This window comes from Equus przewalskii, chromosome 28 (assembly GCF_037783145.1).
Source record: "Equus przewalskii isolate Varuska chromosome 28, EquPr2, whole genome shotgun sequence".
In the NCBI taxonomy this organism is placed as follows: Eukaryota; Metazoa; Chordata; class Mammalia; order Perissodactyla; family Equidae; genus Equus; species Equus przewalskii.
In genome coordinates, this window is record NC_091858.1 from 30855281 (window position 1) to 30881160 (window position 25880).

At 35.0% G+C, this 25880-nt stretch overlaps 1 protein-coding gene across 3 annotated transcripts in view; it reads left to right on the forward strand.

Moving 5' to 3' along the window:
• The window catches only part of VEGFC (vascular endothelial growth factor C), a 115374-nt gene that overhangs the window by 74528 nt on the left and 14966 nt on the right, over positions 1–25880 (forward strand). For all 3 annotated transcript variants that reach the window (XM_070598352.1, XM_070598354.1, XM_070598353.1), the window contains exons 2-4: positions 3613–3826; positions 5287–5477; positions 19128–19279. In XM_070598352.1, the coding sequence (XP_070454453.1) occupies positions 3613–3826; positions 5287–5477; positions 19128–19279 (557 nt within the window). The remainder of the gene's footprint in view (positions 1–3612; positions 3827–5286; positions 5478–19127; positions 19280–25880) is intronic.

Sequence of the window (25880 nt, forward strand, 5' to 3'; positions counted from 1 at the left end):
AAAGCTTGTTTTTCCACCACACAAATATAATAAAGTCTAGTGTGAATAGGTAAATTAATTACTCAGTATCAAGCTACTTTTATACCATTTTGTCTGTGATAGCTTCTGCTTTTGCCAATGGTTGTTATAGATTAAATAATATATCAAAGCCATGCTCTATACAGAAATAAGAATAGTAAGTGAAAGGCTGAAATGAGAGCTAAGGCTATAAACTCCCAATATGCTTAGAGATGATTACTTTTAAAATTTTATTCTGATAATAAAAAGTTATATGTGGAGGCCAGCCTGGTTGTGTAGTGGTTAAGTTCACGCACTCCGCTTCAGTGGCCAGGGGTTCACAGCTTCAGATCCTGGGCATGGACCTAGCATGACTTGTCAGGCCATGCTGTGGCAGCATCCCACATAAAATAGAGGAAGATTGGCCCAGATTTTAGCTCAGCAACAGTCTTCCTCAAGCAAAAAGAGGAATATTGGCAACAGATGTTAGCTCAAGGCCAATCTTCCTCACACAAACACACAACAAAGTTATATATGTTTATTATTTAAAATTTAAAATATGGAAATGCATAAAGAACATAATAATTCCCTTAATCCTGCAATTTGAAGAAGATAACTATTTTTTTCCTGTTGCTATCTTTTAAGACAATATCCACACATGTATGCAATCTATCTATATAGGAATTTTGTTTTGTGAAAAGATTGTACTGTATATATGAACATTGTGTATATGTGTATAAATTGTGTGCTCTGCTTTTTCATGGAATGTATTATGAACCTCTTTTCATGTCTAAATTATACATCTGTATCATCATTTTTTAGTGTCATTACTTTCTGTGCTAATTTTTGTTTGTAGTGTATATTACTTAAGCAATTTTCTATTATTGTCTGTATAGATTTTTATTATATTCATCATTATAGACAGCCTCATGATGAATTTGTAGATATATGTGGCATAATTATATTACCACTTCTGTTGGATAGGAAATTGAATTCCAAAGCTAATTTGCTGTCTAAAATAGAGCATGTTTTTAAGGCCAACTTGAAATAGCACATTTTCCTTGAATAGCCGTAGAAATTTGTACTCCCACCAGGATCAAAGGAATTATGATTTCTTTCACTTTTGCCATCATCGAATATATATTGTTTCTTCTTTGTGAATATTCAGTTCAAGCTCTTTGCCCATTTTTCTATTGAAGTAGCTGTCTATTTTTTTCTCACTAAGATGTTCATGCAATATTTTAAGAATGTGAGTTCTTTTCCATCCGTCATATTTATTGCAAATGGTTTCCTAATTTATTGTTTCTTTTTTATTTTGTTTACAGTGTTTTCTACCATACAGAGAGTTTACATTTTATTTTTATATTCACCTTTAGGAAGCCTTTTTTTAGCCTAAGAGTATAACCATAATAACTTTTATTTTCTACTAGTATGTTTTTTTTTTCATTTTTTTCTGTCGCATTTTCTCTGTTAGGAATTATATGCTTGTATTTTTCTCCTATTGATCTATTGGGTAACAATGTTTATAGATATAATTTTGTTGGAATTTTTTTCCATTTCTAAATTTTAAAGTACAAAAGTGATTTGCCTTAAAACTTCATATACTAGTTAATTGACAGCCCCTCTTCACCACTATCCTTTTCTTAACAGTGTGGTGTGTGTCTTTCATTATGTCGTATGACATCAGTGTGTGGTATTGCAGCTCCTCTTGGTAGAGTGAATGCTCATGCGTGTTCTGGAAATGAGAGATTCATGTGATCAGCTTAGGTCACAACCTGACTTTAATTCCGGTTGAGTTATAGGGAAAAGAATCCCAGGGACCCAGCAGTCACACAGCCCGTGTTCCTCCTTTGTTCCAGGGCTGTTCAAGGAAGCAGAGGCAAGCAGAAACCCATCCATGTTGTTTCCCTTCAGGTAGCAGTGACCAAAAATTGACCCCTGTACTCTTATCATCTTTCTCTTCAGTAGGCATCCTTTTAAACTCTGAAACACTTCTGATTCTTGAATTTTGTGTCATATGTGAGATTTTCCTGAGACAAATATTTCATCAACATTTGAATTGTGGGAAACTGTGTGAAGATATTGTGTCATGTTGCCTTTAAGCTAAGATCTCCTCTCCACCGCCACCCTCCATCTCTTCACTGGAATTCTATTTTGTATAATCTTATGGCATATCAAGAATCATCCTATAGATTCCAGAAAGGAATGGATTAAAATCAATATTTTTATAACATAGACCCAAAGAGATTAAGTGATATGCTCAATTCACACACTAAATGAAGAAAGAGGAAACCCCAAAATATATAGCCATTATTATTATCTAATAGGAAAGAACACATTTCATAATAAAATACTGACTAGGAGGCTCTATGATAATATAAGAAAACTATGTTAGATTATATTTCTCATATTGTAGTACAAAAATCACCCACATCAGAATAACTTGGATTATTAAAAACAGTGGTGAAAAGACTTTCAATTAAAGAGTATTTTGATTTTTAAAGCAAATATATTAATTTTGTACTTTAAAAGTTAGAAAAGGAAAACTATAACTTCTTAGAATGTGGACTCTTGATCTCCATCTAAGACGCCTGGCGGGGGAAGGGGGCAGTTCCTTGCATTTTTAACAGCTCTCCCATTGATCCTATGGGCGCTAAACTTTGGGAAACGAAGTCCAAAGTATTTACTTATATATTTAGACTTTAAAGCTGGGATAATCATGGTAATATAAAATAAACATTTGATATATTTCACTTTGCAGATAAATAATGTCCCGTTATCCCCTAATTTCAAAGTATAATTTAGAAAAAAACATTATATGTTTTCTTAGGGGTGGTAACTACTTGAATATAACTTGAAATGTTCTGCTTAATTGGATACACTAATATAGACAGTTAACTATTTATAAGCAGAATTAATGTTCTCTGAACTATTTCATGTCTTTTTCATAGCAGAATAAGTCTTGATGATCAAATTTTGTGGGAATACTGGGAGGTCCTACCAAAATAGAAACCTTCTATGTGATGCTGTTGTTGAAATCCCATTCTTCACGTGATTATTTGTTCTAAAATAGCTTTCATCACTATTGCTATTCCTGTTACTTCCACCAATGGAAGTAATTACTTCCATTACTATTACTACTAATCCAAAAGTAAGATTCCTAATTTCAAGCCTCCTGCTTAGTTATATTTTATTGATACTGATAACTAAACATGAAGCAAAATGTTAGAGTGGATTTCAATTTAATTCGTTTATAATGGAGGGTAATATGAGCTTAAATAAATTTTCAATCTTATAAATTCTCCAGTTATACAAAACAGCTATAACTTACACAAGCTACTTCAGAAATTATTTTTAAAATTATATCTCACGAAAATTTTGTCTTAAAAACCAAATACGTATTTTACGTTTTCATTGTGGTATTGAATTTCACTTTACTTGTGATATCGAGTCAAATTAAAATCTTGATATAATTTTACCAAGAAAAGTTAAGTAATTCAGGGATAACTAATAATATTTTTAATAGGGATTTAGCATTAACCTTTGTTTTTTAATGCATCTGTTTCCAAGCCACTTAACCTAGTAAGTAATTGATCTTGCATATTTCTTTGACAGACTTATGCAGGCAAAGATCTGGAGGAGCAGTTACGGGCGGTGTCCAGTGTAGATGAACTCATGACCGTGCTCTACCCAGAATACTGGAAAATGTACAAGTGTCAGTTAAGGAAAGGAGGCTGGCAACATAATAGAGAGCAGTCCAACGTCAATACAAGGACAGAAGAGACTATAAAATTTGCTGCAGCACATTATAACGCAGAGATCTTGAAAAGTAAGTATGGGAAAAAATATATATAATAAGCTTTGTTATCAACCCAGTCAAAGTTGCCAGCCCGGTCCTTTAATTTCAGCATTTGTACCACTGAATACCTTTAGGGCAGAAAGTAAATAGAAAAATAGAAAATAGGAAATAAAGAATTCTTTTCCAACTACAGCATTTGATGATTTGACTCTGAGTGGTTAAGTGATTTCGTGAAATATACAGATAGAAAGATGCGTGCATCTCCACACAGTTTAATTTTTCTTAATTGAGGTGATATCGCATTGTAAAATTTTTAAAACCATAGATACCTTTACATACACTGTCAGTTAAATCATCTAAACATTTTGTGTCTTCCAAATTAATTGCAAATAAATTTTCTTTCTGATTTGGATTTAGAAATGCTTAATTTCTGAATCACCCAAAATCATCTTTTCAAATGCTCCTTGTTGCCTTGTTGCTTTATAGGTAACTGGCTTGAGAGCTGGACTTTTGTCAAACTACTGAGAGACCTAGCAGAGAACATCACAAAAAATTATGATGTTGCATAAAATGGCACAGTAGGAATTCGTGGACCTACTTTTAGAAAATAACTCCCTTCAGTGGTTAGATATTAATCACTATGAAGGTTTGAGATTGCAAATTACTTTGAAAACAAAAGCAAACAAACAAAATGGCTTCATGGTGGAAAAACCGATAATTGTGTCTTTTTTTTTCCCCAAAAATCTTATTTTAGGAGAAATATAGGAAAATTAACTAGAACATTTAAGAAGTACATCATTTGGAATGCAGTGTTTAAAGAGTCAACAGTGCTGTGGGTAAACCACTAACTCATTGGAAACAATTCCAAGAGAGAACATGAACAGGAAAATTAGACTTTCTGGGAAAAAAACTTAGTTCAGGATACATGTCCCATTTGATGGAAAATATCCTTGCGTTTCAAATACCTACCACCGTGACATTACCCAAAGTTGCTAAATAGCCTGCCTGAAAGTGATTTTTTGAGTCCAAAACCATAGCTATCTTCTCAGTTATATCTCAGTTTAAAAAGAAAAATTAGATCATGTTGTTTATGTTTGCTTTGAGGTTACAAAAATAGTACGTCCGTATAACAAATGAGCGTGACCTTCTCTCTGCAGGTCTTCCAGGCATCTATATATGAAGTTTTCGTTTTTTTAAGTAAAGGAAACCAAATATAGTTCTGTAGAATATTGGTGTAATTTTAAGGCGGCATAATCCTAATTTAGCTTGTTAAATGGCTGATGAAATTAGTTTTTTAAGAAATTATCCTTAGCTGCTCTGTTAAATATTATTGACAGGGCAAGTTAGGATTCTGTCAACTATTTCTTTAAAGTTACGTATTATACTTAAATCTGAAAATCTGAAATTCAGTGTGAGTGACTTCCAACTGCTGTGGGCTTTTCCCCTTGGTGGCTTGTGTATAACTTATGCCCTTCCCTGTGACTCGACAGGTATTGATAATGAGTGGAGAAAGACTCAATGCATGCCACGTGAGGTGTGTATAGATGTGGGGAAGGAGTTTGGAGCAGCCACAAACACCTTCTTTAAACCTCCATGTGTGTCCGTCTACAGATGTGGGGGCTGCTGCAACAGTGAGGGGCAACAGTGCATGAACACCAGCACAAGCTACCTCAGCAAGACGGTAGGTGTGTCCGCTCTGCCCTGGGGCTCTCTCCATCAGAACCCTTACCCTGGGGAGTCATTTGCTTAAACTCTGGTCCCTTTAAAGTAACTTAGTTCAATTCAGGGCTGCATGTATTTCCTTTGAGCAATGAAGTTAATTTTTCCATATTTTGTGGTTTTGATGATATAATATCACACAGAAAATAATTGATGCTATCTGAACAATGTTCATATATTGGTATCAAAGCCAAGTGAAGAAAATCAGAAATATACATATGAATGTACGTGTAAATACACACACACACATATATGTTGATCTTTAAGGATAAACATTTTCATTTGGCAATAAATTATTTTTAAATGGTTAAGTCTTCTGATTATAGAGATATAGCACAAATTGCATATTCAAAATATATAATCACATGTATATGTTCTGTGAAACAGTGGCGTAGTATTGAAATAAGCCACCACACTGAACATATTCACTGTGTTCATTTAGGAAGCAAAAGAAATATTCTGACGCTAAATCTCAAGTATTTTGACAAACCTATAAAGTCCCATCGCATTACATGTTAAGCTTCTAACAAATAACCAAGAAGCTTCTCCCAAGGTTCCGTTTGGATCTGGGGTTTTCAGAGCAGACACGCAAACCTGCATTGTAGATCATCCTTGGGAGAGGAGGCTGGCTATCGCAGGACACGGTTGTGTGTTGTTGATAACCATGGAGTGTTGTTAAAATGCTGTGCACCAGTGGCCTCTGCACAGAAATGTTTGGAGAAGCCCAGTGCTGTGGGCGGGGCTAATGCAGACTTCTTTCTGAAAGACCAAACTGTGGTTGCTCAAAAGGCTTTTGCACTCTATTATGAGAGTTGGAATAGCATAGGTAATCTGGTACATTCAGAATGTCCTTTGACCTTTAGAATGAACAATGAGTTTTTTTTTAAATGTGAAGTCAGATTTGATTTGTATCATGTGCTATGACAGCAAATTAACAGTTTTCTAAATTATGTAATGTCTATACATAGAACACATATATTAAAAGTTTCATTTCCTACTAACTTTAGCTGATCGACATGCTTCCCACTAATAAAATCTCCTCTTATTTTAAGATAATTAAGTGGAAATGAAAGTTAAGGTTACTACCTCAGTTCCTTCAACTACATTTTCCCTTCTGGTTGAAAATTTCCAAAATTTTTGTTGTAATCATATTTCATCTCTGAGACTGGGGACATTGTCCTATTACACACTCCAAATACCTTTCTGTAAAAAAATTGTATTTCTTTATAGGGCTCACACACTTGATGATGGAACAAACCATTTCAGATACTAAGACTTGCGAGAGGAAATGAAAAATAAATTATAAACTTGTGTTTTCTATTCAGCTTGCCTCTGCCTAACTCAAGATTAAAAACAAAGTTAAAAAAGTGATGCTTTGGAATCATTCATCATTCCTGTTGTTATCGGAGTTAAGCATAGCCAGAAGTAGTTTATTCTGTTGTTTCATATAAGTACAGCAAAATAATATAGAGTTCATTCTAGCCTGTGTTAGCAACAAAAGCAGTATGACTCTAAATATTTTCATGCATTTAGAAGCTTTATCAGATTATATGTTTGTGGATTATGAGATAGCACTTCAGTGCTTGACAAAATTCTAGTATTTTAATAGAATAACAATAATTGTAGCGTTAGGGCACAGCGAAACTTCTCTTTTGTTCATGCCCCTTCCCCTTGTATCTTTATCAAACACTAAGAATTAGTTAGCTAAGAAATTACAGATTTATATTGCATACTATTCTGAATAAAATAATTCTAATTTAATGGATTTTACTGGATATTGTGTTTATCCTGAGGTATAAAACAGGTTTTTCAAAAATCCTTTAATAAGTGTTAGAACTAAGTACATTTTTTTATCAAATGGAAATAATTATGCCAGTAGGATATTCTCCAAAAGGTAATATTTATTTTAAAAAGGTATTAATATTAAAAACGTTGCTGCTTTTATATTCAAGCCAAACTCCATAAGAGGATTTTTGGCCTACAGAAACTCTTGAAAAAATGTCATTTTTTAAGAAGAGAAAATAAATATGGGTGATTTAGGAATTTAAATGTATTTTTTAGAATACCTTTAATAGTGTATATTTTAAAGTAATTCAGTTAAGCATTATGATATGTGTCCTACATTGAATTATTTATTATTATCATGTTTGATTTAAATCAAATATCAATTTAGTTGATCATCAAAAGGTCTAGATATCCCAATTGCATTTTCCAAAGAATAAAGAACTATATCTTCTTAAAAAATGAAATGACATAGAATAGACTTAAAAGATAGATTTTGAAGAATTGTTTTACCAACAAAATATGTCTATTAAGAGCTCATTATTTATCATTTCAGAATGTTCTATTGAATTTAGTTTTTAGATGAAATTTTGTTTTCAAAGCACTTGTATTGTAAAGATGTAGAGTTGAATAATAACCACTGCAGTGTTGGGATTTTCTTGTTTCTTCATTTCTTGAAACTCCTGTTTTTTTATAGTTAATTTATTTTGTTGGTGAAAATCAGTTTCCCACTGACAATATTCAAAGCTATTTTTCATTACTAATTTCTTCAACAAATTCTTCTGTTACGCCTTAAGTTAATACAGAGAAAATGTTTTTAAATGACTCTTCTTTTAAAAATATCTCAAGCTTTATAGAGTAATATTGATTTAATATTAGTTTAATATTTAAAGTGAATATTTCAAAATATATCTTCTTTAGATACTGATGCCTAAATGTTTTGTGTAATAGTTCCTCAGACAAGCTTTTTCTCCCCAACACCAAACTCACCCCCAACATAGCAACACTGTGAAAATCACCTGGTCTTCTAGTTTTACTGCTTTCGTTGTCTCACTTCATCTCTAGGCAGAAACGTAGGGGTGGTCTTTGACATCTCCCTTCTCTTTTCACATATTCAGTCTGTCATCAAATCAAATGTTAATTTTATCCCCCAAATTCCTTGAATCCCCATGTCTCCCACCATCTCTGTACTCCAGGATACTTTTGATGTTCTTTCCAACTAATGAAATAGCATCCTCTCTGCTCTCCCTACTTCCCTGTCCCCCTTCCTAATCTATTCTCTAAATTGCCCCTAAACATGATCTTTTTGAAGACACAAGTCCGATGTTGTCAGTCCCCAGCATAAAGGCCTTTCAGTGATTTCCCATTGCTCCTAGAATAAGACCAAAATCTCTGAGGCAGCCTTGGATGTCTGCCTCTGCCTTTCTCTACAGCATCATTTAACATAACTATCCCCTGACCTAACTTTTTGTGCCTCCGAGACTCTAGGCCTCCTTCAATTTCTGGGAACCCCTGTGCTCCCTCTGCCCCAGAGCCTTTGCACACACCTCTAAGTCATCTTGACTTTCTAGTCTCATTCTTGCCCAGGTGCCAGTCCCTCAGATCTCAATTCAAGTGTCATGTGGTTCAAGGAAGTCCTTGAGGAGATTTTTCTGGGCTCCTTGATTAGACCCAGAATTTCTTTTAAATGTTTTATAGTTTCCCATATTCCCTTTCATAGCACTTACGATAGCTTATAATCATATAGTTTATAATAATACAGCCATAATTATTGGATTAATGTCTACCTCCTCCATAAAGGCAAAAATAGGTCGGTTTTGTTCACTAATTACCTGAGTGCCTACCACAGAATTAGTGTACAACCCCTTTTAGAACCACATAAAAACTATGAACCCTCTCACTGGAAAAAATGAAAATATAGACACATCCACAGCATTTTCTTCCACAGTTTCAGGGAATTGGTTCCTTTACCCTAGTCTTCATCTGTGGAACCAGATTTTAAAACTACTGCCTCGAAGATTAATAATGATAAAATAGTTGATTAACTCACGTGTGTAATTTTTAAATAATCTGACCTTTTTGCCTAACAAAAGTGTATGCTATAAATTTTAGCTCAATCTTTTAAAAATATCTGTTTCTTTAACAAACAGAGAAAATTCTCCCCCTTTTTCCCCAGTCTAGTTAATATGAGCAAAAGTCAACATTCTGTTCCTCTTACTGTTGGTTTAGTAAGTACATGGTCACTCTACATATGTGCCAGATAGATAACAGGTGTACCTTAGGTAAATCTGAACTTGAAAAACAGATCAGTACATTGTTAGTAAGGGAAATAAAGACATTCAGTCTTCAGTTAACCATTAGTGGTTTTTCTGTGACCGCTGCATGTTTATTCCCTATCTTGGTCTAATTAGATCCCATGTTCACGTAATTGGTCTCAGAGTGGAAGTATTCATTCAAGGATAAGTATGCATGCACAACAGCCTACAAGCTGCTCTGTCAAGTTGGAAGCTTAAAGAGGTTAGGCTTTAGAAATTATCAGGCTTGAGTGCTAAAAAGAGCACTTAGAGCTAAGTTTAAGGTACATGTAGGTGAAATAAAATTTGGTCCAGTATCCTCAGTACTTAAACATCAAATATGATTTTTTTCTATAAAAAAATTGTCTCTTTTAGATCATGTGGAATCAATTCTCACTGTATTTCATCTCCTTGCACCTCCTGGCTTCACAGAATTTAGGATTACTTCTATAATAGATGTATGATGTTGATTAATTTTACCTACTTTGTCCCAGTCATCTGCTCACGTGAAAAAATCAGGATTTACCTATAAAATTTTTGAAGTCTGTCTGGTTTCTTGTTGTTGACTTATGTTGTTTTTCAGTTTTGTTTTGATCCTTTTTGATAGACTTGATAGTTACAATAATCACAATTCTTATAAATTCTGATCTGCAAAGCAGTCGTGTTTTGAAATGTATCATTATAACAGCAGAGTAGTTTTCATTTTAGCCTTTCAATTTTTTAAAGATTTGCAGATTTTTGTGATTAAAAACTTGAAGTTAATTGAAACTGAGGTACTCATTCCTTAGGGTTCTGCCTCAAGACACCTTCTTTTCTGACTCCACACCCCTCCTCAGGTTTCCTCATCTTTCTCTTTGCTCTTCATGGTGGCTACTCCCAAATCTTTATTTCCAGCTCAGACTTCTCTCATGGTTTCCATACCACCCCCTCAACCTTGTGACTTAGCTTTTCTTCAGAAGGTCAAAATCAATCTGTGTGACACTGGAGTTATGACCTAGTCCCCTGATGCCCATCCACCCTCACAAATAATAAGCAAGTAAGTAAATCTTCTTCTTTTTCCGGTATTCACTGTCTTAGTAAATGGCACCATTCATCTAGTTGCTCAGTTCAAGTTATTCTTCCTTGGACTGAAAGCCCAGTCAATAATTCCTGTTAAGTCTATCTTCCAAACATCTCTAGAATCCATGTAACGTCTTCCTTCTACTGATCCACTCTGATCTCAGCCACAGTCGTCATCACCTGGACAAGCCTGATAACCGGTCTCATACCTCCGTTCTTACTTCCCACCAATCCATTTGCCACATTATGGCAGTGAGTTTTTTCTTTTCTAAATGATAAATCAGATACTGCTCGAAATTCTTGAGTAACATTGCCTTATTGAGACTGAGCCAGCATTCAGCTAGTCTGTTGATAAGCTAGTCTTTTCTAATTGGATTGCTCTAGCATCTGCTCTGGTTGGTTGACACAAATGTTCTAATATTTTGAGCGTTACTCTTCTTTAGGTTAAATCCTTTAGCATAGTTTACTGGGCTATCCATCATCTCGCTGCTACCTAAATCTGCAGCCTCAATGCTCTTTCCCTCAACTGCTATTTTCCACAAGTACCCAAATTCTTTTACTCCTTAAACTATGTCAATATCTCTTACCTCCAAGTCATTACAATACTGTACCCTGGGTTTGAAACATCTCCTTATACTCCATCCCCCTTTTCCCCACTTGTCTAGCTAATTTTTAGCCAACCTTAGGCCTAGACATAAATGTCACTTCCATGACAACCTGTTATATGCTCTGATAGTACCCTTTATTGCCCATATTTTAGCATCATTACCTTACCTGTCTGTCAGATTGTTTTATTACCTAGGCTCTTAATTCCATGAAAGCACAGATTGTGTTTGGTTATTCCCCTGGGGTGTAGCATAGTAGTTGTCACTAAACAGAATGAATACTTAAATAAAAGGAGCAGATTTGGGGTCAAAGGTAGAGTTTTGAATATGGAGACACCAGAAGAAGATTGGACATATAAATTCTAGAATTCTACAGTGGTAGTTGGATCTTTAGCTATAGATTTGGGAGGAAACATCACATCAATAAATGTTGTTTGAAGCCCTGGTGTGGTGGTTACTACTTAGAGGATTCATATATCAGGAGAGAAGAGGGAAAGCCAGTATTCAATCATTGATAGCCCCATCCATTTCTCCCTTTGATTTTGTGATATCATACCCTTCTCCCACCCAAACAATCCACTCAGAATTTTTTAATAGTAAAAGGGATAATTTTAAGTTAAATCCAATTAAGCAAGTATGTGGTGCTTCACCCTCTGCTGTGCGATGGGTATACAGTGATGTATGGACGCTGCACTGATGGAGCTTACAATTTAGCGGGAAAATCAGCATCGATCCAGTAATGAAAAGTCGTCCAAGTGTTGTGAAAGAGAAGTGCCAAGGTTTGTGGAAATGCATATTAAGGAGGTTTACAGACCGAGAGAGAGCAAGGCATGAAATTCCTGAAGGCAATGTTTTCATTTGTGTTTAACACATTTTACTAATACTGTGGCTTGTAAAAGCTTGTCCTGAAGTAATACCTTTTCCTGAGTTTATTTATTTTATTATATTTTCCATGTAGTATAAATGGGAGCATGTGATAATTTCTTTCAAAGATAAAAGGAAATTTCTTACTACTGTATTTTCTGAGGGAAAAAAAGAGTTTTTGTTTAGTTAAAGGAGTTCCAGATGCATCTTTTAGCAACAAAAGTAACCAATTAGAATCATATAAATTGTAAGGACAATGTACCTTGGGTAATGTAAAACCCAAGGTTTTATAGAAACTTCACAGACATTTTTTTATGGGGCTCCATGAAAGGGCAGGTTATCAGAATGTGTGAGGACGCCAGCCGTTAGCTGAAAAGTAAAACCATATGCACTGAGCATTCCAACATGAACGCATTCAGAGCAACGGGTTCAAAGTCCTCCCCAACTGCTATCTGAGTGACTGTGAGAAGTTAAGTAGACTGGACGTCTTTTTGACCTCTTCCATAAACATATGCTTTAAGTATATCTTCTGAGGAGTTATGTATTTAAGAGATATAACCAAAAAGTAGAAAGTGAATTTTGCAGAATGTAAATTATTTGATGACACAAATAGAAACAGAGGAAAGTCATCTGCTTTTGAGCCAAACATTTGGATTAAAAAGTTATTTAAATGTTAGTATTTACCTTACAGAGTTTCTCTGGAAATAGAAATGAGAAAAGAAGAACTGCTAAATCCATGGGACTTGCCTGGAAATCTTGGTCTTAGCGCTGAAGAAACTCTGGCCTCTCAGCTGTGTTCGTTAGTGCCGACTGACGAGGCCAGCCCGGTCTGGAGCAAGTCCGCCTCTGGCTCATTCTGATATACATGAACAGCATTATTTAAAATCCTATGTTGCCATCTTCAAAAGAAACAGCTATTTTTTTATTATTTTATAAAGAAATAATGTAAGCATGTAAGCAAAAGCGTTCCAGATTATGTTTGAGTTAAACTAAGGGTTTCATAAAATTTTCTTTTACAGCAAAATTTATTAAAACTTAAGTAAAATGTGCTACCGTGGAGTGAAGCTTAGAGGTGTTATTTTGCACTGGAGACAGAGATGGTTCTTCCATTAATTAAACAGAACACTGTAGTCTGGAAGATTAATTTATTACATTCATGTGTATTCAACAAGTAGAATGTGGTTTGTTTTGAATCTTTAGCTAATTAATATTTGGCAAGCACAGTTGTTGGAAATCAGGTTTTATCCAGATGTGGAAAAACTCTACATGAATAACTGGTTTATCAGAAGTTTCTTTAAGAATAACATTTGCCTTAAGGAAAAAGTTAATGCATCTACTAAAAGATCACATTTTTCCAACTCAAGGTACTGATATGCACAAATTTTATTCGGTATTTCTAAAACTCCTGAATTAGGGTTTTTATTTTCATTGTAGCACAGTATATACATTTTATGTATAACAATATGTTAAAATTAACTCAATATTACATGTAAATCTGTTAAAATCTACCATCTCATGTTCTTCCCAGACCCAATTTAACTTCCATATGCCCTTGGTAGTTGGCCATGTGGTTGATATACTCAGTTGAAATGTTAACAATGAACCCTCAATTTTCACCTTTTCCTATTCTTAAGGATTATTTCTTTAAATGTAGTACAGTTTTTCTATCTGATTTTATAGTTATTAATCATGCTCTCCTGAGGCAACAGATTGTTTCTATAGTTAATTAATGGACTCAAGGTGGGAATATTTAAATTAAATATGGTAGTAAGATACTATGCTCTGAAGAGAAGCTGGTTATATTTCTGGGTATAAAGATGTTGTAAAAGAAGTCATTTTTTTGTGTCATATTTTTATTCACACAAACATTTCTTTAGAATTTAGTACTGAACTATAGTGTAGGATCTTCTCAGTAGGGAAATTCTACACCTTTTTCTTGAATAGCCTGCAAGATAAGTAGAAGTAGGAATTGTTGCTTTACAACTGTTGCTATGCTGGTGTAAACAACCTATTGTTTCAAAATGTGGCCTGACTTTAAGTCCATTCTTGTTGGTGAGAAGTGACTATTAAATATTCTTATTACAGAATTCCAGCAGATAACAACTGGGAACCTCTCAGTTGGAAATGCTTGCCATTTCCTCTTGTTTATTACGGTTTTACAGAATACACAACAGATTTTTTGTTCAATTTCCAGCCTTGTTTAAATGCTCTCATTATATAAGTCCTTTTGATCTTTTCTAAAACCAGCAACTCTTCTAATAGGCATATATTACTAGCATAGTGTAGCATCAGGCTGCATAAGAATTTTATTACTACTTAGATCCTAAATATCATCTATTGTTCAACAGCAGTGGCCTGTCTAGTATAAAACTATTCTAGGAAAATCATCATGTTCAAAATATCAAATTATAATTGTCATCATCATCAATTAGTATTTACTAAGTACACACATGTACATGGAGATGTTAGCTAATGCTGAACATAAAAGTTTGCATTCTGAGCTTAAATCTAGAATAGAAAGTCCTATTGTGCACACATTCAAGCACCAAAACAGTCTGACAGTGGTATAAGGATTCTTACTTTATTAAAATATAAAGACTCTGTTTATTGTTTCAAATAGTGATATGTTTGCATAGACTGTGGCTCTTTTGAGAGAAAATATATAGTCATTGTGTTGGTTCAGATCTTTCTACAGTGGCAAGCACAGATTTCAGAATAGTTAAACTGCAGGTTCTTGCTCCCTAGTAACATTTGTGGTAAACTATTTGATATTTAACAAATTCTAACATAATATCATAAAGTTTTTTCTAATTCCTTCTTATGGTTGGTTTTGCTTAACTACGAGTTATAGGGGCAAGAGTCATTGATCGATGACTATTATCTTGAGGGTCTAGCGAGGTGATTAGGGCTTGGATGTTATGAGTTCTCAATAAGCAGTTATTGAAATCTAAACAAAGATAGATTTTAAACAAGCAAAAATTTTGAAATCCCTCTAACAAAGGTTCAACTCAATTTTGAAGAATCCAAACAACATTATTACTATGAAATCACCACCATTATTATCCCTATTTTATAGATAGTGAAATGGAGGCTAAAGAAAGATAATTTTTGCAAGTCGCAGACATAGTAAATTGCAGATGCAGAACTGTAATTAGTGTCCATCTGTTTTCAAGACTAAGCTCTTGGTTGTTCTTATATCTCTCTAAGCTGTAAGAACTTCCCTTCTAGAGAAGGAAAGTGGCCAGTTGTTTGAAAAATACAGTTTTTTATTTTGAGAGGGGGACATGTGAATTTATAATGTGATTCTAATCATTAATATTTTTTCAGTTCAAAAAAGTTTTCTGAGCACATGCTAACTGATTAGGGAAAAAGGCCTACGGATATTTTAAGTAACATAGGGATTAAATATAGCTATACAAAATTCACAAATTGGTCTGTAAAGAAGAAAATGGAATTTACTGTATTTATTAAAAAGATCTTAGAAACCTTATTTAATCACTTTAAGTGAAAAAAAATTCTGTAGATATGCACACTTAAGACTAGTACAGAAAGAAACTGGAAAATGAAAGAGGCCTCTTTGGTGTCTGATATGAGCGAGCGTGAGTACGATGATGTCTTAATGTACACACACACACGACCCCTCTCGGTAGATGTTCTTAATTTTTCTGAAGTTGACAGGTAAATAAAAGTCAATTATCACAAATCTTCCTACTTTGAATATTGGTCAAAGGCATCTTTCTCTGGACCCTTAAAAGTTTCTATCCTGACACAATCAATTAGTGAATTAAGAAAACATCCTGAAAAACTCAGGTCCAAATTTGGAGATGGAAGATGTGTTTCAGGAGAGGAAAGGGCTTTTTTTACTTTAATTATTTTAGCCTATTTATTCTTTTTGATCAAATGAACTGAATTCAGCCGGCCAATTGCCTACTTAGACTCAAACTAGAGAAATGAAACATCAATAAGTAAAATTTAACTTCCCTTTACCTAACTAGTTAACTGGAGGTCGATTTTTCTCTCAAGCTGTACTGTAATTTTAAGGCTTATGAGTCTTCTTCTTCAGGAAAAAAACAATTCTGTAAACAGTGAATTATTTTTAGTGCCTGTCTTCCTGTTCCTTTATCCTTTAGTTAGTGTCTTTACCAACACAAGCCTCTTCCACCCTTTGGGAGTGTAAAGCCAGACTTATTTTTCCAGGAAGTTTTCCTAATGTGCATTTAACTGTTCTCCATCTTGCTAGAACATTCTTCAAAGCCCCAGTTCCTGAAGACACACTTGGTACTTATGGGCTGGTCCTGACTGTGGACATTGTCCACCCAGGAATGACTGCAGTTTATCCTCGATCACTGACACTGCTCACTGTGATCTCTTTCCCTTTGGAAAACACGCCAGGGTGGAGTGTGGAATGGCAGCAGTCACTGAGAGTAGGAGTGATGCTACTGAGGCCTGGGGGTGGGAAAGCATCATCAACTCTTCTACAATAGCTGTTATCTCAAACAGTGCCTTATCCTTCTCTGTCAGGCTCTGTTCTGCCTTGTGTCACTTGAGACAGTGCCAAATCCTACAATGATTACATGTATTCTGTAAGCAAAAATGTTCCTTGTGGCCTGAGCCCTCTGAGCCCTTTCCCTCCAGTCATGTTGGGCCTCTCTTCTTGTCTCTCCATTCCCACCACTGTTCCTGTCCTACAGCCCCCGCCCTGCCACAGTCCTTACAGCCACTTCTGGTACCCAGTGTCTTCCTTCAATCCTTATCGTGCTGGGTTTCCCTGAGACATTTCACCCTGTGACCACACATGCCGCCTTTTTGAAGCTTTCCTCTCTTTCTTTGGCTTCCCTTGGCTTAACAGTACCCCCTCCTGATTCTCCATCTTCATGTCACACTTTTTCATGTTATTTGCCTTTTTTCACCCCTTAATTGTTGCTGTTCCCCAGTTTTCTATTATTAGGCATTTTCTCTTTTCATTCAGAGTGGTCTCACCAAGTAATCTCATCACTGCCCAAGACTTGTTACAGCTTTAATGTGGATGACTTTTAAATGGCTCTCTTAAACTCTAGGCGCATATATCTAACTGCCTATTACATAAATTCGTAGGCTTTTGTGAACTGACCTGTCCATCTTCCTACCATTTCCACTGTCAGAGAGTTTAAGTAAGTAATTATAAATTATACAAATATAAAAATTAAATTAGCAATTTATTTTCTTATTTATTGACATATTGGCTTATTTTCTAAACCACTTTAGATTTCTTCTATAATGCTGTTTCTTAATGTAGGGTCCAGAGATGTCATAAGAAATAAGAAAAACTGTAGCATATGTAGACACTGCAAAATTCTCTCTCTCCCAATAGTTACACATAGTGCAAAGGATTTCTGCCAGTGTGACATTTCACCTAATGAAAGGTTGTTCCAAACCACGTAAACCAATGTCTTTGTAGAGAAGAAACTGGTCAAAATCATAGTACTGGGATACGTGGAGGTCATGTGTTGAGTTAATGTATGTAGAAGAGACAGTGTTATGGAGAATGTCTAGAATCTGGAATATATGCAAATATTAATAAACACTTAAATCTATGAAACAATCAATATACGCAGCACATTCCTATACATTAGCTTGCATAATGTTTATAACAGTCCCATGAAGTAATGGGTCAAATGTTATCCTCATTTTACTCATTTTGAAAGAAATGTACAGCTTAGAGAAATTAAATGACTTTTCCAAGTTCACGCAACTTATAAGTAGGGTTGCTAAAAAAGGTGCCCTGTGTGGGTGTGATCCTGTGCCCGTTCCTCCTAAGGCACTTAGGCTAAGAAAGTAGCTGAATTTTTAAAGGAATATAGAATGAATATATTTCACATGAGGAAAATGTGCAATTTATTTCAGTAAATCTCCCTGTGCTTATGGACGAAATTGGCAACTAATTCTATTCCCTAACTATTTTTAATGATCTTCAACTGTTGGCATGAAATTACAGCAAGGGGTCAGGTCACAGGACTCTGGAGCATGTCATCTTTCTTAGACTGCTCCAATTACAATAAAGGCAGCGACTAACACGTGGGTCAACTGTAGTTAAATTACTGCAAACTGATCGTATCAGCAGCTAGTGGCCAGGATTTCACTTTCACCATTGTTACTGATACTAATATAGATTTTTAAGAACTTAAGAGTTTAAATCCACTTAGTTTTACTCAATCATTAATTTATTTGTATATTCAACTGAAAACATTGTTTTTTCAGAAGGAAGAGAAGTGAAGTTCTCCATAAATAAGGCATTCAAAATGAGACTTTAGTTAAACTAAATTTTGAGACTCTAATCCACAATCGTGTAAAATCTCCTACCTTATTTTAAACTTATTATTTTCATAATGCCCTTATCAATATAGCAGAAACAAAGCCTTGTCTATTAAATAATGAATACGTTTTTTCTCTTTTAAACAATCAACTCATAAAAGATCTCAGACAAACGTAAAACTACTTTGACATAGAAATTAATTTGGAATGAAAATCAGTTTTACATCTATGTATTTTGTGACCTATGTATTTTATGTAAGCTGTGTGTTCAGTTTACATAAAATAGGATTTAACTGAACGTTTCTAGTTTGTGTGGCCAATAGCTTTGCTCTTACGTCACAAAGATATTTTTATCTGTGCCACTTTTTCAAACCCTGGAATAACCTAGAACTCAGAAACATCTCTTTTTCCTTGAACGCATTGGTCTGCCATATCTCTGCTCTGTAACGATTAGTTGGTTATCAAAATTCTAATATGCTTTATAGTAGTGACACGCAATAAGCATATGGACTATTTATTACTCTGATTAAGGATACCTGATTAGAACCAAACAGTTTTTATGTTGTAATCGTAAAATTCTTAAGCATCCTGCATGTATTGTGCAGCACTAACTGATTATAAAGAGTTAATGTCGCTCTTTTTGGGCTCCAACATTTACCATAAAAATGCTTTATAGCATCTATGTAATTGTTTCTTCTTTTTGTCCCTTCTTTGTAGTTGTTTGAAATTACAGTGCCTCTCTCTCAAGGCCCCAAACCAGTAACAGTCAGTTTTGCCAATCACACTTCCTGCCGATGCATGTCTAAACTGGACGTTTACAGACAAGTTCATTCAATTATTAGACGCTCCCTGCCAGCCGCCCAGCCACAGTGAGTATGAATTAAATCTGTTTTGTTCTGCATCCTCTACCAATAGAAAATTATTTTCAAGTAAACACAGTTTATTAAAAGGATTTTTGTGAAATTTGCTATCATTTACTTTGCGTCAAATATAAAAGAAGACAAATTTAATAATGCACCATGAAAATAAAATTAAACTAAACAGGGAAGCCCGTTTTATAGACAGAGTTGTTCAGAATTAAGCTTTTCTATGGAATAACATCCCATCAGTATTCATACTATCTACATTCATACATACTACAATATTCATACATACTAATTTTGCCTAATTGATGAAACATTCCTGAAATCAGTTGTTCCAACTCACAAATGATGTTAAAGCTAAAAACATTTAAGCCTTGATAAGATTTTTGGTCCAAAACAAAAAGTAAATATAGACAAATTATTTTACATCTATTAGCATTCAGTTGCCTTTTCTCAATCTCAATTATTTTTTCTCTATATTTCTATTCATATTTTTTATTTCAGCAAGGATTGAATATTGAGATATTGATTAATTACTTGAAAGAATTTTCTCTTACTATAACTTCAAATTAACATTCAAAGTAACATTTGTTATTCAAATTTCCTTCCCATCCTGTGTTTTAGTTTGGTAAATGGCGGCATTTGCTTCATTTGATCCTATAGAAGGACCTGGATAGAGCAACAAGATGGACTCTGTGAATAGTTTATAATGAATCATTATGCATTGTCATCTGAGGTCTAGGAACTTTCTGCTGTCTGTCTCAAAATGAGGATGCAGCTCTTTGTTCTTTAGGATATCCTGTGCATATGAAGAAAACTTTCATCACGTCAACATTTCTAACAAAAGTATAGATAAATCAATGGATGAACATATATGTTACAAATTTTTTTTGGAAACCTTGCATTTTAGGGGACCCGACAATAACTATGATATGCTGGGTGGCAGTCTTCCCCATTGAACCTCTTTGTGCTGCTTTGCTTATGTGGCAGATGGAAGGCCTCATCTTTCTAGGGACACTTTAGGGAAAACGCAAGGATAGCCTAATTTGAGTGACGGAGATCTGTCCTCCTTGACAAGAGAAAGAAAAGATCTTACAGGCATCTGTGAATAAATTCCTGCTGATACAGGCAGAGACAATGCACCTGACATCGTAGATGCAAGTTCTCATCACATCTCTCAGCCCTGTCTCCCTGCACAACTCATCCATTCTAAGCCCTTCAGTCATTATCTCTGTGCTGGTGGTTTCCAAAATTACAGTTTAGGATCTGACCATATTATTGACTTAGGATGTTTTATCTAATTCTATCTTTTATTTCTGTGCTTATAATTATATTAGATATTTTGGGTACAAAATCAAAGACTTACTACATCCCTTTATTTACCCCTGCATTATTCATAGCCATGTTCTCTCATATTCTTTGAGGCCTTGAAATCACAGTTGTCATCAGTTGCTTCCTTTCCTTATATCATACCCAAACACTTGATTATTTTGGGGTGAGAATGGAGATGTCTGCTCCAACCTGAACTTCTGTTTCATTTCCATCACGGCCATCCTCATCCACTTCATTCTGCATGGATTTCTGATTTAATGCAGAGGTGTCAATACTAGTTTTCTTGTATCAAATCTTTCTCCTCCTTCTATATGATGTCACAAGCAAGCTTTAAAAGGCATCGTTTCATTCATCTGATCAGAAACTGTCAGTGACTTCCAATTGCTCAAAGAACTGAGCACACATTTCTCCCCTCCCTATTTTGATTTGCGTCCCATTATTCACCAAGTCTGTGTGTCACCACGTTTGATTCCCTGAACACCAAGCTCATTTCCTGCTCTGTATCTTGTTTCTATTCTGGCTCTGGCTTAAAATAAATTCTTTCTTTTTTCTGCCTTTCCAAAGCCCTATCCACTTCTCAGAGTTCAGCTAAAGGTCTTTCTCCTGCATTCATCTTGTCCACGTACCACGGCCACCTTTGCTTCTTGAATACCCATGGCAATGACTGTATTTCCCTGGTCCTTGCAGGGATTTATAGGGCCCTGTAAATGTGGCATGTGAAACTGGACTGTGAGTATTTCTGGCAGGTTTCTATCCTCCATAATATCCATCTATGACCTTAGGAATCATTGAGCTGTTACTATGCTTTCAGCCTTTGCAAATATTGTCTCATTTAACCCTCACAAAAATCATCTGTGGTGATGGTACTAGTGTTAGCTTTATTTTACAGATGAAGCAGAATCAAGGGCATGTTTTACTCATGTTTTCATCATTATTTATTCATATAACTAGTATACTATGCATTGTTTGAGGTCAAGAAGACAAAGTTCAGGTCTGCCACCAATCTGCTTTGTAAGATTCGGTATTTCCTGTCTCAGAACCTCAGTTTCCTTATATATAAACGTAAAGATGTAAAGAGGATGTAAGGAAATACTGAATGCTTATGTGGTGTTTACCAGTGTCTGTCATCTAAGAAATAGTCATTAAAGGGCAGATGTATCATTATCATCAAGATTCATGTCTGATTCATCTCCTTGTCTCCATGTTTTTCAGTGTTTTTTACCACTATCTAAAATAAGAAATGTGGGGAGCCGGCCTGGTGGCAGAGCGGTTAAATTCGCACGTTCTGCTTCTCGGCAGCCCAGGGTTCGCTGGTTCCCATCCCGGGTGCGGACTTGGCACTGCTTGGCAAAAGCCATGCTGTGGTAGGCGTCCCACATATAAAGTAGAGGAAGATGGGCATGGATGTTAGCTCAGGGCCAGTCTTCCTCAGCAGAAAAGAGGAGGGTTGGCAGTAGTCATCTCAGGGATAATCTCCCTCAAAAAATAAAATAAATAAAATAAAAATAAATAAATAAATAAAAATGAAATAAGAAATGTCTCTTATGTTCCAAACCAGTACACATAAGTATGTGTGTGTGTGATATCCATATACATGTATATATACTATATATATAGTATATATATATAACTAGATAACTATTTATCTTTACATGTAGTTATATAATCATTTATAACTATAAAAGTAAAACAAACTATTATTTTAAAATATGTTCCTTTATTGTAGTACTACTTAAGCTTTTTTCATTATCGGCCACCTAAAGATCCTTTCATAGATGTTTTTTCCTGGTGGCCTCCCCCATGAAATTTTAATACCACAGATCTATTTATGTACCATATATATACCTGGGCCTTATATATTACTTTTATATTCAATGTAGGATTAAAAATGACAAAATAAAATTTTTATAGTTAAAAGTTAAATAAAAAATGCAAGCACTATTAACATGAAACATAACTTTATAACTGTTTCCTGAGAAACATCTAAAGGAATTTATTTACTTATGTAATGGGTAATATATTGAATTACATATGGAAAGTAGCAATTGATGTAAATATATAGCAATGCAAATATAATAATTTTTTACATGTTCAAGATAATCATTTTTGCAGAAAAAGTAAAATAATTTTAAAATAAAATTTCTTAAAATTTTTGAGAGAATAACTTTGTTGAACTTTTGCTTCAACTGAGAAAACAATGTTTCACCTATAGAGCTCCTAGATATTCTTTTTGTGTCAACATTTTATTTATTTATTTATTTATTTATTTATTTCAGCAGGGAAGATTGGGACTGAGCTAACATTAGCCACAAAGCCTCCTCTTTTTGCTGAGGAAGAGTGGTCCTGAGCTAACATCCATACCCACCTTCCTCTACTTTATATGTGGGATGCCTGCCACAGCATGGCTTGATGAGTGGTGTTTAGGTCCACGCCCAGGATCCAAACCAGCGAACCCCGGGCTGCCAAAGCGGAGCGTGTGAACGTGACCTCCATGCCAATGGCTGGCTCCTGGTGTCAACATTTTTCGTTCTCAGCATTTGACATACGAATGGTTTGAATAACTTTTGTAGAATTAAATAATAAAATAAATATAAACTCTTTCTAGTTACTTCTCAAAGCTCAGGTCCCACACAAAAGCACCAGGCATCCAGCATAAGCAATAAGGAGGCCCCAGCGGCAGCCCGCAGCGTCACAGACGTACCTCTTGCTGTGGGACGGAGGTGGAGCAGTTGGTCAAGAGAAAGCCTTCCAGTCACAACCATTCATTCACTGTAATTTTCTAGCATTTATCTTGCATGCACTTGGGATATTTTCCAAGGCCAGTGCCGCACATGTGATAGCCGATAAAACCCAATAGAAATTAATAACTAAGGAATAAGCTTCTATTGGGTTTTGGAGAGCCAAAAACTATTGTAAGATCTAAGATTCCTCTCCAGCACTCGGTTTTCCCCCCTTGCAGATGATATTGTTCTCATTATGAATGCGTACCTCGTTCCATGTGATGCTCTCAGATACTTTTGTTTCTATTGTTTCTCTTTTTTAAATGTTAATCTCAATCTCTTGTGAATTGTGACCCACAATTTAGTTTTAAAAACTACCAGCATGATAACGTATATATGATAAATAATAGCTATGCTACAAAACCATTGCCTTTGTTAAAAGTTGAGGAGCAGCCACCACAATGGCCAAAATTAAAAAGACTGACAAAAACCAAGTGTTAGAGGGAATGCGGTGCAGGTGGGAACTCTCATGGATCACTGATGGGAATGTAAAATGGTGCAATCACTTGGCAAAACATTTTGGCAGATTCTGTGAACTTAAATATACACATACAGTGTGATCTATAACTTCCCCTCCTAGGTATTTACCCAAGAGAAATAAAAACATATTTTCTCAGAGTAACTTGTACACAAATGTTCATATAAGCTTTACTAGCCAATAACTGGAAACAACTCAAATTTCCATCCAAAGTGAATGGATAAACAAATTGTAATAGATCCATACAGTAGAACACTACTGGGCAATGTAGAAAGAATGAAGTCTTGATGCACACAACATGAATGGATCTCAAAAGCGTTTAGCTTAGTGAAAGGAGCTAGACTAAAAAGAATACATGTTATACAATTCAATTTACATGAAACCCTAGAAAAGCAATTCCATAGTTGCCTGAAGATGGCGGTGGTGGGGATTGACTAAGGAGCAGAGGGAACCCTTTGGGGTGCTGAAAATGATCTATATTTTGATTGTGGTGATAGTTACATGGGTGCATAAATTTGTAAAAAGACAATGAATTTAAAATAAAAGCATTTATTTTACACAAATTATTCCTCAATTTGATTTTTGAAAAGCCAAGAGAAAAAGACCCTTTTTATTAACTATAATTTTGAAATTAGGTTTAAAATGGTAGATTTCTTAAAATCTTTGTGGTAACACTTTAAGTCAAATCTTTAAGATTGTTTTGATTCCTCAGTGGGGAGGGCTTCCCAGCCCTCCTTTATATAGAGTTTGAAATTTCGTTGAGATGCTCCAGTTGTCCCAGTGCTGCTCCGTCCCTGTGCTCTCACCCACCATCCTGAGGAGGAAGACAGGAATGCCTGTTTCAATATGATGCATGGCATTCAAATATGATGCATGACATCATATTTACGTTATTATGAAGCTAAATAAGTAGCAGGCCATTTGTTTTACATTATTTATGGAGAACAATTCAGTCATTAAAGGAATCATTCATAAAATGAGTCATTCATAAAATAATTGATGAGTCTCTAAAATGGACAAAGAATGTTTCTAGAAACCGTGAGAGAGGACAGAGATAACCTTGGCTGCCTCTGACCTCAGAGCGCTCAGGGTCAAGGAGGAATAACACGTATTGTGTTTATGTTATTACCTCATTTTACTGACTATCGCTATGCAGCCAGCGTCTGCCGCACATTGTCTGATGCTCATGCTCGTCCGGCCAGGTGGCTGCATCGATGATTGACATCACAGCACGGGCTTTGTGAGTGTGCACACGGCAGGCAGCTTCCTGGTTTGAAAATTTATCCTCTGCTAACCAGCTCTTTGAGTTTTCCTAAATTCTGTAAACTTTTTGTGACTAATTTTACTCATCTAAAACACAAAATACAAGTTAAAATATTATATATAACATAATACATTGCAACATTTATAACCTAATCCTCACAATCTATTCAATAAAATTATATTATATATTAACCTAATATTGTATAATAGCATAATGGAGTAATAATAAAGATGATAACAACACCTAACTCATAGGGATATACTGATGCTTAGAATCAGTAATCCATATTAAATATTAGCACAGTGCCTGACTTGCGGTAAGTGTTCAATAAATGTTGGCTGCTATCTTTACTAACATTTTACAAATGAGAAAATTGAGTCTTAGAAATGTTAATTAGCATGTACAAAGCTAATAGTCCAAAAAAAGTGCCAGAAATAGATAAAAATGCAAATATTTTTTCTCTTAATCCTATGCTTGCCCCCAATAGCATATAACATTTCTAGTATTTACAGGAAAACTTTCAAGTCTCAGTATCAGCAGCACCAAAATATATCATTAATTCCAGAGCTAGGAGAGGTTATCTCTAGCAGGAGTGGTTAGCAGTCAATATTCTTGTTGATGTTCTCACAGATTATTCTCTCTCTTTCCAATTATTTCTCTTATATTTCCCTTCAACTTGAACCCCATGGATTTCCATGGCCCCCTCAGTGGAGGCTCTCTTTTTAGGAGGGAACCATTTGTGATTAAGACTTG